The sequence below is a fragment of the Electrophorus electricus genome, chromosome 13, assembly GCF_013358815.1.
Source record: "Electrophorus electricus isolate fEleEle1 chromosome 13, fEleEle1.pri, whole genome shotgun sequence".
NCBI lineage: Eukaryota > Metazoa > Chordata > Actinopteri > Gymnotiformes > Gymnotidae > Electrophorus > Electrophorus electricus.
Window position 1 is genome coordinate 16,873,807 of NC_049547.1, and position 16,861 is coordinate 16,890,667.

General features: G+C 42.3%; 2 protein-coding genes across 7 annotated transcripts in view; one reads left to right on the plus strand and one right to left on the minus strand.

Annotated features, from left to right (window-relative positions):
- The first annotated feature begins 522 nt into the window (after window positions 1-522).
- On the plus strand, window positions 523-8,587 carry gch1 (GTP cyclohydrolase 1). The gene is made up of 6 exons (XM_035532963.1): window positions 523-981; window positions 3,955-4,064; window positions 5,609-5,664; window positions 6,504-6,535; window positions 6,724-6,808; window positions 7,102-8,587. Exons 1-6 carry the CDS (start codon window positions 618-620, stop codon window positions 7,226-7,228), a joined length of 774 nt encoding a protein of 257 aa, XP_035388856.1. The 5' UTR covers window positions 523-617; the 3' UTR covers window positions 7,229-8,587.
- A 1,062-nt stretch (window positions 8,588-9,649) lies between these two features.
- Window positions 9,650-16,861, minus strand: part of samd4a (sterile alpha motif domain containing 4A) — a 31,385-nt gene continuing 24,173 nt past the window's right edge. For 4 of the 6 annotated variants that reach the window (XM_035532562.1, XM_035532559.1, XM_035532557.1 and 1 more), the window contains exons 12-13: window positions 16,211-16,294; window positions 9,650-14,970 (exon numbers count right to left, since the gene is read on the minus strand). In XM_035532562.1, the coding sequence (XP_035388455.1) occupies window positions 14,879-14,970; window positions 16,211-16,294 (176 nt within the window). In that variant the 3' untranslated portion in view covers window positions 9,650-14,878. The remainder of the gene's footprint in view (window positions 14,971-16,210; window positions 16,295-16,861) is intronic. The other 2 variants (XM_035532561.1, XM_035532560.1) reach the window with 1 other exon arrangement.

Genomic DNA, 16,861 nt, shown 5'->3' on the forward strand with positions numbered 1-16,861 from the left:
GTTAAATGAATAAAAATTACCTTTTTTATAAACGTATTTGATGTTACATCAAATTGGTAGGTGAATACATGTATGGAACATTTACACTGGGTATACATACAGGTTGCATCTAAATTTGGGATTGCTTGGTACAATTCTGGTGTAAATTTATTTTTTATTTTTTAATGGTCCATAAAGGACCTTGATCTGCGGTTGGATTAGCCAGTCCAACAGGTTATCTAAACTAACCAGCCAAGCAGGTGTCCGCATCGACCAACCTTCAATCGAGTCAACACTGCATGCTAATTTTAAAAACCTCAGCATTTTCAAAGTTTCTGAAATTTTCTGGTCGGTCTGACGTTCGTGTCCGCTCCGGACTTTAATTGAACGTGAGTAACCGGCGGATGCAACCATCATCCGCTCACCAGCAGCCGACAGAGTGTGACGTCTGCGAGTGAGGCAACCAATGGCGTTTCGACAATGAGCCGATGTTTATAAAGCCTGGGTATCAATGTGCTCGCACTCTGGAGTTTGACTGCAGGGTTGAGGCCGGGAAACCTGAAGCGAGTAAGGTTTTTATTCAGCAACTTCCATATCCGTGTTGGAGAAGTAGCACAAAATATCAATCTTGGGCGACAATGCAGCGCTCTAAACTGAAACAGATCAATCAAAGCGTAAACGATGCATCGGCGACCCACGACAGTTCAATAAATGGACATTTTGAGGGCAAAGCGAAGATTGCCAAGTGGGCCGTACTATCTAAAGATGCAACTGGTGAAACGAGCAGTAGTCAGCCGTCCTCTGTCATAGAAAGCTGGAAGGAAGCGCGCACTCGAAGTGTAGAAGACAACGAGATGAGTCTGCCAAGTATCGCCGCTGCTTATAGCACGATCCTCAGGGGACTCGGAGAAGATCCCGAGAGACAGGGGTTACTAAAAACACCCTGGAGGGCAGCCACGGCCATGCAGTTCTTCACAAAAGGGTATCAGGAGCAAATAATAGGTGAGTGCTGAATTAACGCATGGCAAGCGCTCGAGACCAGTGTCCGGTACTTTATATAGTGATAATGTGTGCTTTTCTAAGGAAGGGAGAGTTTATGAAGCGAACTTTCCAAAAGATCACAGACAATAGGATGTTAAGGCTGGAACCATCTGGTTCATTTATTTATTCCGGGTCTCATATTTTACAAACTTTTTTTGGGTAGCTTTGGGTTGACATGCTGTGTCCGTGCCTTGCCTAACACCGCTAGGTTAATTTTCCAGTTACTGTAAAAGGTTTCATATTTAAGGAACAGAATCAGGAGATGTTCTTCATTGCTTTTGCATGTACTATCCCCATATTTTTTTCCTTCATTGCACTGTTTTTATTCCCTTACCACTTACACGTTTCTTTTGTTTTTAAGAGCTTTATGACAATTATTATTCGGGTATGACGACCTCCTGTATGGAAAAGTTGTCCCAACCCCCTAACATCTACATCTGACATCGGATCAGATGGCTTAGATTAGAGGCTGATGAGAACACTGCACGTGCTTGTGCGTCGCGAGGCCGTATTGCTGGCCGCATAATTGTGTGTGTTGTAAGTGGTTGAATCAGGATGCTGCCATCTCTCAGTGTTACCCCCAAGCCGCGCAAAATACATCTGGCGCTGGTTTGGCCTGCCCTTTTACAACCCTTGCAGAATGCGTTAGAATACTTTCCTTTGCAAAAACGAGGATGGCGCGCTTATTCTCCAATAGTTTAGTGCCCACGTTAACCTTTAGCCTAGTGGGGAAGCACGAGATGGCACACCTTCATGATAAAGTAATGGTAGCAAGGTATATTCTGAAGTACTCTTTATCTGGTGTGTGATTGGCTGGAACGGTTACCACCCCCTTCACTGACATTGAACTTTGTAGAAAAGACAAATTTCGTCAAGATTTTTTGAGTAGTTCAAAACGCATCATTTTGTTGTATTACATATATATCACCACACACACACACACACGCGCGCGCGCGTGCGTGTGTGTGTGGTGATATATATGTAATACAACAAAATGATGCGTGTGTGTGTGTGTGGTATTGGATAAATCAGAAAGTGAGTGTAAGACCTGCCTGTGGGAGATCTGTTTGTAAGATGTAATAAAACTGTATACGAACTGTTACCTGCTGGATGGCAGTCATAGTTGTAAAATGGAAAAATGAAAAAATTAGCAGGAAACAGCCAATCATACTTCTTGTTTTCTCTTCATTTCTTATGGGAGGTCAGGGTTTAGAGCACATTAGGACAAGTTAGAACAGCACTGCTTTGGTCTGGAGAGGTTTCTCAGTGGTGGCTCTATAAAAACCCAGCTAATGATGTACAGCTTTTGTTCAGATGGGGTTAAGTGTGGGATTAATTAGTTTCCTCAATATATAAATATTTATATTTATTTTTTCACTTGATATTATTTTTGTTCCCCTTATTAATGAAAGCTTAGTGTTTTAGTGAATGATTATCAAATTGTATGTTTTCTTGTTTGAAATACATTAAAAACTACATCTTGTATGAGGTAAGCATTTGAAAATATTGCAAATAAATTAGTATTAAATACTATTACTATGCTGACAACTTCTATCAGATCCCAGAGTTTGTTAGATCAAATAAAAATACATGCACAGCATTCTTCCTCTCCACAGAGTGAATATGTGGCCTCTCACATTAACACATAATATGGTTAATTTATTTGTAGAGCCAAATAAAAAAATGGATAATACTTTTCTAACTACAAGTTCATTTTGTTTCACTGTTGCTGAAGGCTGGGGGGATGCTGGGCCTTTTATCTGAGGCAGTGCTTGAGGGTTCGCCCATCTCACTGGCTCTCAGATCCAAAGACCCACTCGTTCACAACCCCACAATTTGAGTAGAGGGGTTTCCATAGCGACTCATTTTCTTTGACGTGTCTGCGTTTGCGTTTGCTTTTGTGTGTATAAGGCAGTTTGTTATATGTAATTGAGTATATGTTTTGTTTGTGAGGATGGCAACAGAGTTGAAAGATGACTTAGGGTGCTGCTGATTTGATTCCCTGGTCTTTTTGTTGGTAGCTGTGTGTTGCGAAAACCAGGTGTGTGTATGTTGTGTGTATGTTGTGTGTGTGTGTGTGTGTGTGCTCACATGTGAAGGAGGGGGTGTTCACAAAAGACCTGCCTGGTGACAGCTCGCTCTGAACAGCTGCTACCCTCAGGTCAAATTAAACTCTGAGGCTCCATTCAACTCCTAAATGTATCTGAAACTGCTTATAAACAGTAGACACACATACACACTCTCAACATTTCCTGGTAGACTAACCAGAGACAACACTTCTGTTACACTGTATTTACTTGAATTGGAAAAGTGTCAGAAATTAGGATCAGTGACTTGTTACTGAAATCTTCTGACTGATGTGTACTTGTAAAATGAGCAGGTTTATTGGATTTCAGGTGTTTACTAACACATTTAGCAGTTTCTGACCTTTCTCTATGAGGAATGCAACCAAACTGTCTCATCACGTTTTGTTGGTTTAATACTGTGGTTTGTTTTCCTGCACTTACTGGATGCACTTGATGCCATATTGATCATAGCCATGATAATAGACTCAGAATCAATATACCTGTAACAACAGGACCCTGTCACAGTGACAAGCCACAAATAACCAACCCCCCACTACCTGAAACCCAGAAGCAACAAGTCTCACTCAGTTTGTCATGTTTCCACGGAAACTTTCCTGTGGCCAAGAGATAGGGAGTCAGGAAATTAAAAAGCCCATGAGAGAAAAGAGAGCATCTTGTCATGGCTAGATAAAGCAGGATATATTTGAGCATTGATATGAACCCATAGAGAACAACAGCGAAGTACTGGCACACATATAATTACTTTTTTTTTCAAAGTCAGAGATGTGATGTCCTTGGGATGCGTGTCTAACCAGGTTGAGAGCTCAAGTTTAATCCTGGTCATTTTTACTGTGTTTGCTCTCTTCAGATGTTCTAAACGATGCCATTTTCGATGAGGACCACGATGAAATGGTGATTGTGAAGGACATTGACATGTTCTCCATGTGCGAACACCATCTTGTTCCTATCTTTGGGAGAGTAAGACACATTCACTCAGTTTGCCTCAGTTATCTTAGACAAGTAAATAAATAAATAATTAAATGAATCAGGTTAATTGATATTTTAGATATTTATTTATTTATTTGTAAAGAGAATATGCAGATATGTCTTTACTTGTTTTTCTCTCAGTACCAGTGTGTTGACCGCACTTCACCACTTCGACCTTACCAAGACAAACAGCCTATGCCACCCACGGTGTTTTGAGTGTGTGCAGTGTGTTTCTAGGGCGGGGAAAAAAATTATCTTACATCTTGAAGAAAGTTCCTGCTACGATACTGTCAGTGACAAAGCGATTAGCTATTTGCCGCAATTAACTTCCACCGGGAAAGTTGCGAATACAGGTGCGCGAGCTGGAACCTCGCGACTGAGATGCGCGCGACACGTGGGCCAACTTTAATGGTCTGGTTTGACATTTAGCACTTTCCTGTGGTACCCGTCACAGCAGGTGTCTGCCATTTAAGACAAAAGCCATGCAATCATTCCCTTTCACGGCGCAAATGGTTTGTGATGACATAACTAGCCATTGATCGCACACACAAAGTGTGTTTGTCTTTTTTTTTTTTTTTTTTTAATACTACTTGCGATTTAACGCTAGTTTGTCAGATGCTGTCCGAGGGCGGCCGCTTCCTGTCGCGTCTGCCGCTGACAGCTTTTATCCTCTCTCATCTCTACACATCGCCGCTTCCGTAACGGCATAACGGCTGACCAACCCCTTATATAAAGGTGCTTTTTATCCCCCATTTTCACCGATCGCGAATATTCATCTGCCGGATAAACGATCCAAGCCTCTCAGCGTCACGCTCAACTTATGACGGCAACGATGCTAACGTTATGTTCCTTAACCTGCAGTGTTTAAAACCGCAGAAAGGCCTCGATCTCTCTATGCAGCCTAGTCTCTTCGATGTTTTTGTGGACGTATAAATGCGTTTTAGAGAATGTCAAGCGGAATTAGCAGGGGCTTGGTAGGTAAAGATTGAGCGCTCACTGAAACTCCCTTCATGTGTGTTTATCACATCCAAACACTCGTACACTGGGAGGGGGGGTTGAGAAGAGGAAAATCCTTGCATGCGTGTTACAGCTGCCCTTTCTCTTGGTTGGCTTCATCAAATTGTTGTTGACATTTGAGTGCAGCAGTGGAGTGGCGCTCCAGCTCGGGGGCAGAGGATGGAGGTGGTGGAGGTCTGGGCAATGCTGGGCACACAGCTACTTATAAGAACAGATTTCTTTCTCTCTGCCCCCTCCTCATTTCTCTTTCCATAGTTTCTATTCTTCTTTCAGTCTTCATATATAAATGTCCACCCCTTAACCACCTAGAGTACCAATTGCCGAATCCTAAACTCATAATAACGGATGACCATGTGTCCATTTAGTATTATTGGTTAATTTTTCTATTTATAATTTTTATAATACTATAATGGCATATTTATAATTGACTCATACATTACTCTAGGCAGTTTAGCGTAAATACTCATTGTTTCATAAACTCAGTTTGATTAATGAGCCTTGTGTTTGGTTGTCTATAGGTCCACATAGGTTACCTTCCAAACAAAAGGGTACTTGGTCTGAGCAAACTCGCAAGGTAAGTCATCAGCACACATGGGACTCTGCCATTGTACCTGGATATAAACTATAACTAACTCCATACTGCTGGTGTATCTGGATACAGACTATCACTAACTCCATACTGCTGGTGTATCTGGATACAGACTATCACTAATTCCGTACCACTAGTGTATCTACTGCCATTTACATTTCACTGAAGTTCACCTGCACTCCAAATGGGGTTTTTGTGCATCTCCTTTTCTAGTTATACAGGTCTTGCTGCTGTTTTAATGTGGCCGGGCATTAGAGTGCAAAGCCATTATACATTGTAATGAATCCTGCATAAGCCAGGCTATAGTCACTGTGGCAAATATACTAAACCTCAGTCTGACACCCCTGACACCCTCATTATTTTTATGTCAGGATGCTCCAGAGCAGCATACATACAGGTGCATGCATGCTTGCGTACCTGACTATGCACGTGCATATGTGCGTAAGAGTGTGAGCAACAATAAGAAGATTAGCTACAATGTAAAAGTGACTGAGAACAGGGTGATCCTATCTGTCCTCAATACCCAAGGCTTAACCCCTCCTCTAACAATACATCACCATAATACTACACTGGCGTCACACACAATGCTGTGGACCCCTCTGAAGTAGGCACCAGCAACAGGTTTACTATCAAGCTTGACCAAGAGACACACACACACGCGTGCACACACACACACAATAGATGACGGTGATAGGTGGCTAGTGTTGCCAGGGATATACATTTTATTAATAAACATGTCCAGCATGGTGAATGTACTTCTAAAAATGATTTCTTTATAAAAATGCCTTAAGTGTTTCTTTTGCTGTGTGTCCCTTCTGTTCCAGGATTGTTGAGATATACAGCAGGAGACTGCAAGGTAGCCTCTTCCTTTTTTAGACTCAGACTCTCAAACTCATTGCTCAGACTGATTTGTCTGGTATCACTCTAGTTTTGTTTTACTGTCTATTCCTTTGCTGTCCTTTCATACTGTTACATCTAACATACTGACCAAAGATCAATATGTTGTCTCTGCCTGATTTTGCTTGTTTATTTTTTCTGATCTAGTTCAGGAGCGATTGACCAAACAGATTGCAGTTGCTATTACGGAGGCTTTACAGCCTGCCGGAGTTGGAGTGGTCGTCGAGGCAACGTATGAGCGCTCTTATACTCACTGCTAACAAGACATAGGCACTGTAGATGTATTCTATGCTATTAGTGTTAGCAATTTTGATAACTTAGTAGTACTGACATTGTAATTGTAACTTTTTAATTTAGTAGTTACCAAATCAGAGTTGATTTGTAATTTGTTTGATGGGTTAAATGAGGTGTTTTAAATGAGAAACATCGCTCAGTGCTGTAGCCATGTCTGGAGTCTCTCCCAGCAATCCTAGGTGTTGGTGCTCGTTGTGTTTGTAAGCATCGTTGCTGCCTTCTGTTCTGCAGTCACATGTGCATGGTGATGAGAGGCGTGCAGAAGATGAACAGTAAGACGGTGACCAGCGCGATGCTGGGGGTGTTCCGTGAGGACCCCAAGACTCGGGATGAGTTCCTCACCCTGATCCGCAGTTGAGAAGAGCTGGCAAGAGCTCAGTCCGGCTCCGCCCACCACCCTGCCCACCACACCCACTGCCACACCCCCCTCCCCAGCTCCTCCCAGACCTTTTCACCAAACACATCACTTACTAGATCCGAGTCATAGGTAAAGCAGCGTTTAGCTGAAACACTGCTGCTATGGAACATCTGCTCCTGCCAAACCAACACATCAACCTGTGAGATAAGGGAGTTACCTCAGCAAAACCATCTCTCCTAGTCTTTTAACGCGTTTGTGGGAGTGGGGAGGGTGTGTGAAGTATTGTGTGCATTTGTGTGCATGTTCACCAGTTTGTGCATTGTGAATCCAGCAGGGTCTTGTGTTGCGCGATTTGTCACGTGATAGATTTTACCGAGGGACCACTGAAGTTTGACTCATGGGTCTCTGATGAAAAAAAAAATCCGGCATCACCAGCTATGTTTTTATTGTAATATGAGACCATGTTTTACTTATCTGACAAATAATCTATTTTAAGCATTTGTGATTAGACTTATAGCCATAGCAGTCAAGCCAAAGGAAATCCAACCAACACTGTTTTATTCCACATTATTAAATGTGCTGCATTTGTAATTTCAACACCACCAGAATCACAGTGTAATTTTCAGGCACCATTCGGAGCAAGCGGAAAAAGCTGAAGTGATTACAGTGATGGCACATTTGAGTAACTGTAATTCTCATGTGAAGACTTCACTTTTGTGAAGATTAAAAAAAAAAAATAATTGGCATCACTGAAAAATGTATTCAGGCAGTGCTGATGTTTTGTCATGCCATGTTGTTGTGTCAAGTGCATATTGTGTCTATCGTGACATCACAGCTCCAACCTCATGACAAATGCATTAATTTCCGATCACTGCCCAAAGTATTTCTTGATCGGGACAATTGAAGAACCTCCTGAGTGACAAACACCCTGTTGCATGCTGTTAGATTAGTGATACTCTGGGCCTTGAAATGTGCTGTATTAATGACTATAGATGTTTCTGCTCTGATTTTTTCTGCATGGAAAAGGGACCAAAGTTCAAAGGTGCAGTTGAAGACTAAAAGTCTCAACTTTGATAGAAAACATATAACTATGCTGACAAATGTGTTCTTTGATATCGTAACATTGGTTGAGTGATCAGTCCATGTATTGACAGAAAATATTAAATCCTGCATTTTTAAGAAATGTATTTGTGTGTTCTTTTAGGTGTAAGTAATATTTCCAAGTGTGTAATGTGTTGAATGATTTTTGAATTGGAGATAGTCTTGGCTTTCATCAAAAATGTGGGCTTAAAGAAAACCTCACAAATTACTGCACCAATGTGAAGAAATCCAGAGGAAATATATTTGTTTCTTAATAGAATTTGCCTTTTGCAATATAAATACTGTATTTCTTATTTACATTATATATATATATATATATATATATATATATATATTTTTTTTTTTTTTTTTTTTTTTTTGTTTACATCACCTAGAAGAGAAATTCTGTTTGTTTTGTGTTTTAAATTACACATTTAGTATAATCAGAAAGGCAAACCATGGTTTACAGTGCATTTGTGTGTTATGGACCTGTAACTAGAACAGGAAACAAGCACTTAATATTAAAGCCCTAGTATCATTTGTGTGGCCTTCTTCACAAGGATTCAGGAGCCAACAATTTACAGTGTCAATTTAAAGCAACTAATGTTTTGTCATTTAAACTTAATAAATTGTGTTTAAAAATGCTTGAATAAATTCTTATTCATTGACCTAATGGCTGGGCCATCGCACTGGCAGGAGACTTTAGGATTGGTATGAATTTTTAGCTTGTGTTTCTTCAGGACTTTTATTTTTAAATGAACAACCAGTAGACAGGCAAACGTTCTTGTACCAGTTTTTTTTTCCCCCTCTCTCTCTCTCTCTCTCTCTCTCTCTTTTTTTTAAGAATGCAAACAATTAATCTAAAATTGACTACTGGATTAAAACTTTTGTCTAACCATTTTACAGTTTAAAAAAACAAAAACAGTTCACTGGAAGGCTTTGAACATATCTTAAAAATGTTTAAAACACTGCAATATTTTTGGGAAACCTCTCTCTTCCTAGAGGCCCTTCCTTGTTACACACGCTTCCTGCTAACTCTTCACAGCCGAGCAGGAAGTAGGCCAACTACAAGGGAGTCTCCAAAGCCACAAAACCACAGACTTCAGAATGATTCAGCATTCTTTCATTTCTAGACTGAGGCTTGCCCCTTTGCAGCGCAAATCTGATTCAGCACCGCTGATTGGTTTAAATGGAGAGGAAGCTGTAGGTTACTGATTGGTTTAAACAGAGGGGAGGATGTAGATTCCTCACTGTGCTGTGGTTGCAGCTGTATTTGAGAAATTAGACTACTTCCATCCAATTAAATCCCAACTGGTTTGAAACAAACTGCCCCCAGACTAATCCTTTTTGAAAAGTTATTCTTTAATACTTCTTGTCTGTGGTTATTACAAAGATGTCAAGCATTGAACACAGACTCCACAAAATAAACAACAAACATTCTCTTGACAGAAAAAAAAGCTCATGCATACAGTACACATTGTATGTCCCATCTCAACATGTACGTACACACACACACACACACACACACACACACACACACACACACACACACACACACACACACACACACACACACACACACACACGGCCCTACTGAAATCATTAGCCAGCCACACCAGTTAGGCTCACGCTGGATTCAAATTCAACAAGTTCTTCTTTTGACTGAAGACAGTTTCAGAGGCAAACTTCTTTAATGAAGTTGATTTGTAGAGGTCCCCCGCGTCTCCTTCTTCAGGGCTATATTAGAACTGTGATTTTTGACGTACTTCTCACAGGAAAAAGAATTAAAGAAAAGAAGAAAAAAAAAACCTCTGATGAAGTTTGTCAAGTTGCAGCATTTTCTGAAATGAGACCTGTACAAAATTACATGACATTCCACTTCATTTCTCTTACAAACAAGCGCGCACACACACACACACACCCCCACACACACACACACCTGTTTGTTCTACAGACAAGTTCATCATGACTTCATATCAGCACTGAAAGTACCTAGAGTACTGAACAGACAACAGCAAGAAGAGGACATGCTCCTTTTTCCCCCTGCACAAACCCAGAACATTTCTAAAATCATACAGAGCTTGTGACTGCTGTTCAGCACTTTGACAGGCGATGCGTCCGGCCTTGCCATCACCACTACATCTTTAAACACGTAGAAAATCCTTTACATTTCGAGTAAATATCCGCATTGGAAAAAAAGGCACTGCCATTTGTTATTCTAAATATGCTTTCCCAGCCTGTCATGCATTTCTAAAATATAAATTACTTTTTGTTTTTTCTTTATTTCCTTTTCTGTTTTTTTTCCCTTTAAACATATGATATTCTTTTAAAATATATATGTATATAATATATATGTAAGCCTGCAGTCAATACAGGACATCGGCTCTTGAGAATAACAAAAAGATCTTACGTAAGGACACAGTAACGCGGTATAGGATCCAGTATAGATGTAGGAGTTAAAAAATAAAAAGTATTATGCAATATAACCATGACGTACAAAGCAAGTTGAAAAAGAGGAGAAAAAAACTTAAAAACAAAACGGCTTCATTAATGCAATTCATTTCGGAATATGAAAAACGGCGGTTGTGCGTTAACCCTGCCGCAGCAGTCGCATGAAGCGTGCGAGGAGAAACACGAAATCCGAAGTCTTTGCTTGCGTGCATGCTGGTGACTGGAGGGACCACATTTAGAAGATGTGCCCTCATTCTCACCATGATCCCGCTTTCCGTTTCCACCGCTCGCCATTTTAAAACTACGTCCAGCCGCTTCTTCCGCAACCGGCGCCTGGAAATACGCAGTCCGCCCGAATCTTACAGCATCGCCTGAGGTCATGCGCTGAGGTTGTTAAAGTGAACATGATGCAAACAAAAATGAAAAAGCATCTGAGTAACAGAAATAATGAAACCCCACCAAGAAACTGGCTTTCAAATCAACGATTAAAAAGGGAACAAAGTGTTCAACATCGAGGCATAAACATCGCACCCTGCATTGTTCAACAAGCTATCTGGACACAGGATTTCCAGAACAGGCATTTACAGAGCAAGAAAATAAGAGGAAGAACAAAATCAAGTGATGACAAGAAAGGTTTTGAGATAAAAACAAAACACAAAAAACCCTCCCCACAAAAATAACTTGATATGTACTTATGGTTACCAGCCATAGCGAGTTAATACATATGGTATCTTAAATAATACATCTAATGAATACAACAACCTCTGTCACAATAATAGAAAAAAAGAATAAATAAAACGAATACCATTTTGTATTTGCTAATAGTATTTGTTCAAATGGCAGTGTTCAGTGGCTGCATTTACACTGTATGTATACAAAGGCACCATTCCAAGGAGACACAAGTGTAGGAAACACCCAAGAAGTCTCACAGTGGCTTACGAACTACACCAAACAGTCCTTCACAACATTCGTCACCGTTCCGTTACAGGTGAGTCACTCAAGGGAGAACAGTGGGCTGAATCTGCCACGGCGTAGAGAAGCTCCCTCACGTCATGAAAGCCAGTCGGTAAAACAATCTCATAACTCCTGCTTAACCAAATCACTGCTCAGCCTACTCATCAAATGCAGCGTTTTTAAAAAGGCTGTTACATAGCATGCACAAGTCGAAGGCCTTCACAGATCAACGACTGTGTGTGTGTGTGTGTGTGTGTGTGTGTGTGTGTGTATAAAAAGGCACACAGTCCATGCGTTCCTGTCTCTTGCCCTTTTCATTTGACATTAATGCAGTATCGCTGTTATGAAGAGTAGCAGAGTGCCTCTTTAACCTACACGGACTGCCGTTCTTCTTCAGCTCTGTGTGTCTTAGTATCTTCGGGCGGGATACAGGCTGAGGTGTGGCTGAAGGTGAAATCACCAGCCCATGAGTGAGTGACTAGTGTTCCACAGTGCTGCTTGCTGGAAATCGACGACAGGTCAGAGGACCACGGTGGGTGGTAATGGGTTTAGTGTCGCTGTAGAAACGCTGCTTCCAGATCTATGATGTGTGTTCCGTCTAGAGTAGGTCTCCACGTGCCCCACTGCTGAAGCTCTGCTTGCCAACCGTGCTGCTAAGGAGGGTCTATTGCACATATTACCACTTACTTTTGGGGTTTCACAGCACCAAGTGCAGGACAAAGAGGAAATAATGAAACAAAAAACAACAAAACAGTATATACCCCCATTTAAGGACTTCAAACTGACCAAAAAGATTTTAAAAAAAAGAACTCTACTAAAACAAAAACAAACAAAAAACAAAAACACCTTTTTACATTTCTAATCAAAAACCCTTTCCATGCATAAAACCAAGCGTGAAAGGGTCCTCAAGTGTAATAGTCACAAAGTGGCAGAGAATAATGTCAGACTAAAGAGCTTATTCCACATTGTATAACCTACAAATTTATATACTTGGCACAATTACCTAACAGTTTATATTAAGACAACACAGAAAGAAAAAAAAGAAAATAATTTCACTCAACTGCAGCTCAAAGGGCTGGTTTTCCAGATGTTAGATGAATCTGAGTCTTGGACTAGTTTATTCTGTATATGGGCATTCTCTGCTGAAGATCCTCGAATGTAGTACTAGTCTTAGGCTGTGTCTAGAGATCAAACAAAAAGTTAAAATATGCAGTTGCATTTTACAGCATCTGGCCACGAGGTGGCGCCATTCACCAAAAAGATCGTTCTCACTAATGGTACAACAAACCCTGTCTGCCACATTTCTGCAACTTCCCAGTCCAGCACTTTTTTTTTTTTTTTTTTGTCATAACATGCACCACAAGGCAACGGCTATAAATGACTTCTGCTCTGACATAAGGAGGTCCAGTTAAGCCTTTTCACACCACATTCACCTTCCCTTCAAAACCTTCACAGGCAACATTCAAAAAGTCACAAACAGCACCAGTGTCCAATATCTTCTAATATTTCTGCTCCTGCAAGCTATCCGATACACAAGTAATCTCCCATGGACCCATGCCAAATCCCTCTGACCACAGACCACTTCACATTTTTTCAGCTCTGGCTTTCATATTCACTTGCTTTGCTGGCCTTTCTCCCAGAACGTTTGTTGAAACACGGCACCCACATCCAGCAACACTCCGGCCGTAGCCGGTCCTTCGGTCTGCCTGTATCCACTGACCTTGACGTCAGAGACCATTCACGACATTCCTGTGCTCTTTACCTACATCGCGTTTCGCATACATCCACCACCCAATGCCACAACGCTTACATCACTCTTCCCTTTTCCTCTCCCTGCTCCCGCTCTCCCCTTCCTTCCTCTTCTCGTTTCTCTTCTGACCCCTGACCCCTCCCTGCCACATCGTCTTCAAGTGTTCTCAAGCAGCTTCATAGCTAGCACGAGTCGCAGAAACCAAGGGGGGGGGCAGGAAAAAACAAAAACAAACAAACAAACAAACAAATCAATTGCCAGCGTGTAAACCGATTGGTGACGATGTTGGAGTTGAGCCCCTTCTGCACGCTGCTATACTCCTGAAGTGCTCTGGTACCCTTAAGATCAGCGCTGTGTGTAAACGCCACAGTTTAGCGACTTGGAGGAGCTCCGATCCTCTGGCCAGGCAGCAGGGCTTGGCCGATGCTCTGCTCCCGCACTCTCCCGTGCGCTCCCATCCATGTCTCTCCTTCTTCTGCGGTGGGAGGAGGGGGCGGGGTCACTGCCACCTGACCACCCCTCCACTTTCATTTCCAACTATCCAGAGTCTATGTTACGGAAGTGCAGGGTTGGGATGCCACTCGGGTCATTCCTTTGACCACCAGTTCCTCTTCCTTAGTTCTTTTAAATTTATTTTGATTAACATTTATCATCATCTCCCAAGGTTTTGTCCACGCCTAATCTAAAAACAACCAACGCCCCCCCCCCCAAAAAAACCCCTTGAAGTAGTCATCATAGAAGCTGCTTTGGAGCAGCCTTTCAGAAAATGGTTAATGGGCCTGTATAGCCACACCCACTAGCCATTATTGATGCTCTCATAGGCTGTGTGTTGGTGGGTAAGCTAGTGGAGGATGTTTAAGGACAGAAGGGGGCTTGTGACCTCAAGATAACCTGTCCCCCCCACCCCACTGCCAGCTCTGTCTCCCTGTACCTTGTCCTCTTCTCGCTCAGATAGTGGACGTCCTATCAACACCATCTAGAAACACACAGAACATACAACAGTGAATAACTCACCACTGCACTAATTACATATAATTAGTGTAAAAATGACTTTATTCCCTCTGTACAGCATTAACAATATCAAAGGGTCGTCTGTTCTCGTTTCCTTCATATTTCCAAGCAAACGAACGAGCGTCCAAAATCCGTGAGGCAGACCACGTTACATCCTCTGGTGAGTCGTGACATCTTCCTTAGCTTCTAACTCAGTCAGGTCTGACTCTGCAATATGTGCACATTCAAACGACAAAGAGCGAGCAGACAGGCACAGCTGCATGGTGGAGCTGGGGGCGGGGCTCCGAGTGGGTGTGGCACAGGAACACTACTGGCTCTGTGAGAGCTGGGCCGGCAGTCGGCTGGGGCGGTTCTGAACTCACCGCGGATAGGGGCTGCCCGCCGGCCGCCTCGGTGCTCGGCGCTCACACAAAGCTGCGTTTGTGCGAGGTTGCGGTGCTGTACTGAGCGCCTCTGTCCGAGCCCCGCTCCACGCCCAGGTGGGAAAACACACCCTCTTTATGCAAAGGAAAGAAAAATCCACTCCACATGGGAATTGTGAACCGATCCCCACCTTTTTCCAACATTTTTTTTTTTTTTTAATAAACAGTCCCCAGTCACACCCACGGATGACCACAGCAGCTCTTTGGCTTCTGGAAAAGCAGACTGGATGTATTTGCCATGTTGTGAAGAACGACATATGCATTTCTTTTGCATTTTGTCATTACTGGTGCTCTTGGTTGAGGCTGTATCAGCAAGAAGTCACTGAGAATGTTTTGCTTAAAAAAATGCCAAAGGCAGAAAAGTACAGTCTGGGTATATAAATAAGTTTCTGATTGGTCATGGGAACATGGCTGCATTGTTTGACTTGAGCAAGGACACCAGACCAGCCCATTTAGCTGCTACAGAAAGCAGGTTTTACAGCATAATGGCCTAGTATTTGCTACTACCTCAGACTGTGTGTTTGTTCACATTCCAAACTCCCATTTGGATCGGAGGCCATAGCAGACATTGGGCTATTCCAGTGTTTCCACTGCCTTACATGAACAGGGCCTCACAGGAGCACAGGCTGGGAGGGGGGGGCGACAAAAAACTTAAAATGTTTTAAGGCTTTTATTCTCTTTCGGGGTTTTATTTTCAGCTAAAACTAGGGAAATCATTCAAATATACCATTTTCCAAATTTTTATGGCACATAACCCATGAACATCTTTGGTCACTATCTGATTGTAATGCACATGGCAACAAATCCCATAATTGGTAAGTTTAAAGAGAAATTAGCAAGAACAAAAATGGCTTTAGAAAGCTGTGCAGAGTGCGTTAATGTTTACTTCACCTACAGGCATAAAAAATAAATATATATAATTAGGTGATACACAAAAGATAATGTAACATGGTCAATTAGACTCAAAACCTCAACTGTAAAAATCTTAGCACTTATTGGCCCAAACTTTAACCAGTGACCACTGCCTGATGGAACAGCATAACAGGACGTGACTGCACCTGTCCTCCCTCACCAAAAGAGGTTCTCTCATGGCCTTCTGCTGTTGGTAACGTGCAGAGCTATAGCACCGAGGTCACACGTTATGTCTGAAGTACGACACTTCACTGCAGAACGTTTTGCACAGCAATATAGGATGTTTTTAACTTTTGAATAAAAGATGCCCTCCTGAACGGCTTCCACACACTCGTGAGACTTGGAGGATCAATAGCAAAGGAGCTGTGAGTGTAGCGTCAAGGTGAGCTGACGCAGTCTTACCTCCCAGGGCGTGTTCAGTCATACTAAGGCAGAGAGACTCCAAGCGGTTATTAATATCCGGCTCAGTCACGGGAACCTGCAAATCTGTGAAGCGACAAAAATGCCATGGGAGACTGTTACCATCATCAAGGGCACCACAGACAGGCAGCATATCGGTAACATGTGAGACAGGGTGCCTGTACTGCGAAACTCCTGAGCGTAGCTCAGCCAAGCGGCACTGCATCAGTAGGTGTCAGTGTAAATGACCTGACGGCGCCTGACGGAATATACTGATTACCCTTCTCTTGTAAAGAGCTGTGGGGGATTGGTCAACTCATCCACTCAAACTCATAGAACATCTCCTCACATGTTCTATGGCTAGCTCGCTCTTACTTTTGTAACCCAACTGTAGGCGAGAAGGGCATTTGCATTACAATTGTACAGTAATATTCAAATAGCTCATTACATTTCGAATCCTGTGAAAAATGTTTAAGCCTCGATGTGGCAGCACTATAAACGGGTCCTCGGTGTTGATCTTGAAACGAGGAGGGTTTCCTGGCTTTATATCTTAAAGGGAAAGTTTACAGACTTTTCATGGAGCTTGTAGTGGTCCACCTCAGTGGGGTGCCCCTCTAGACAGGCTAGCCTGGAACCCAGCGGCCTGGAGCTGAG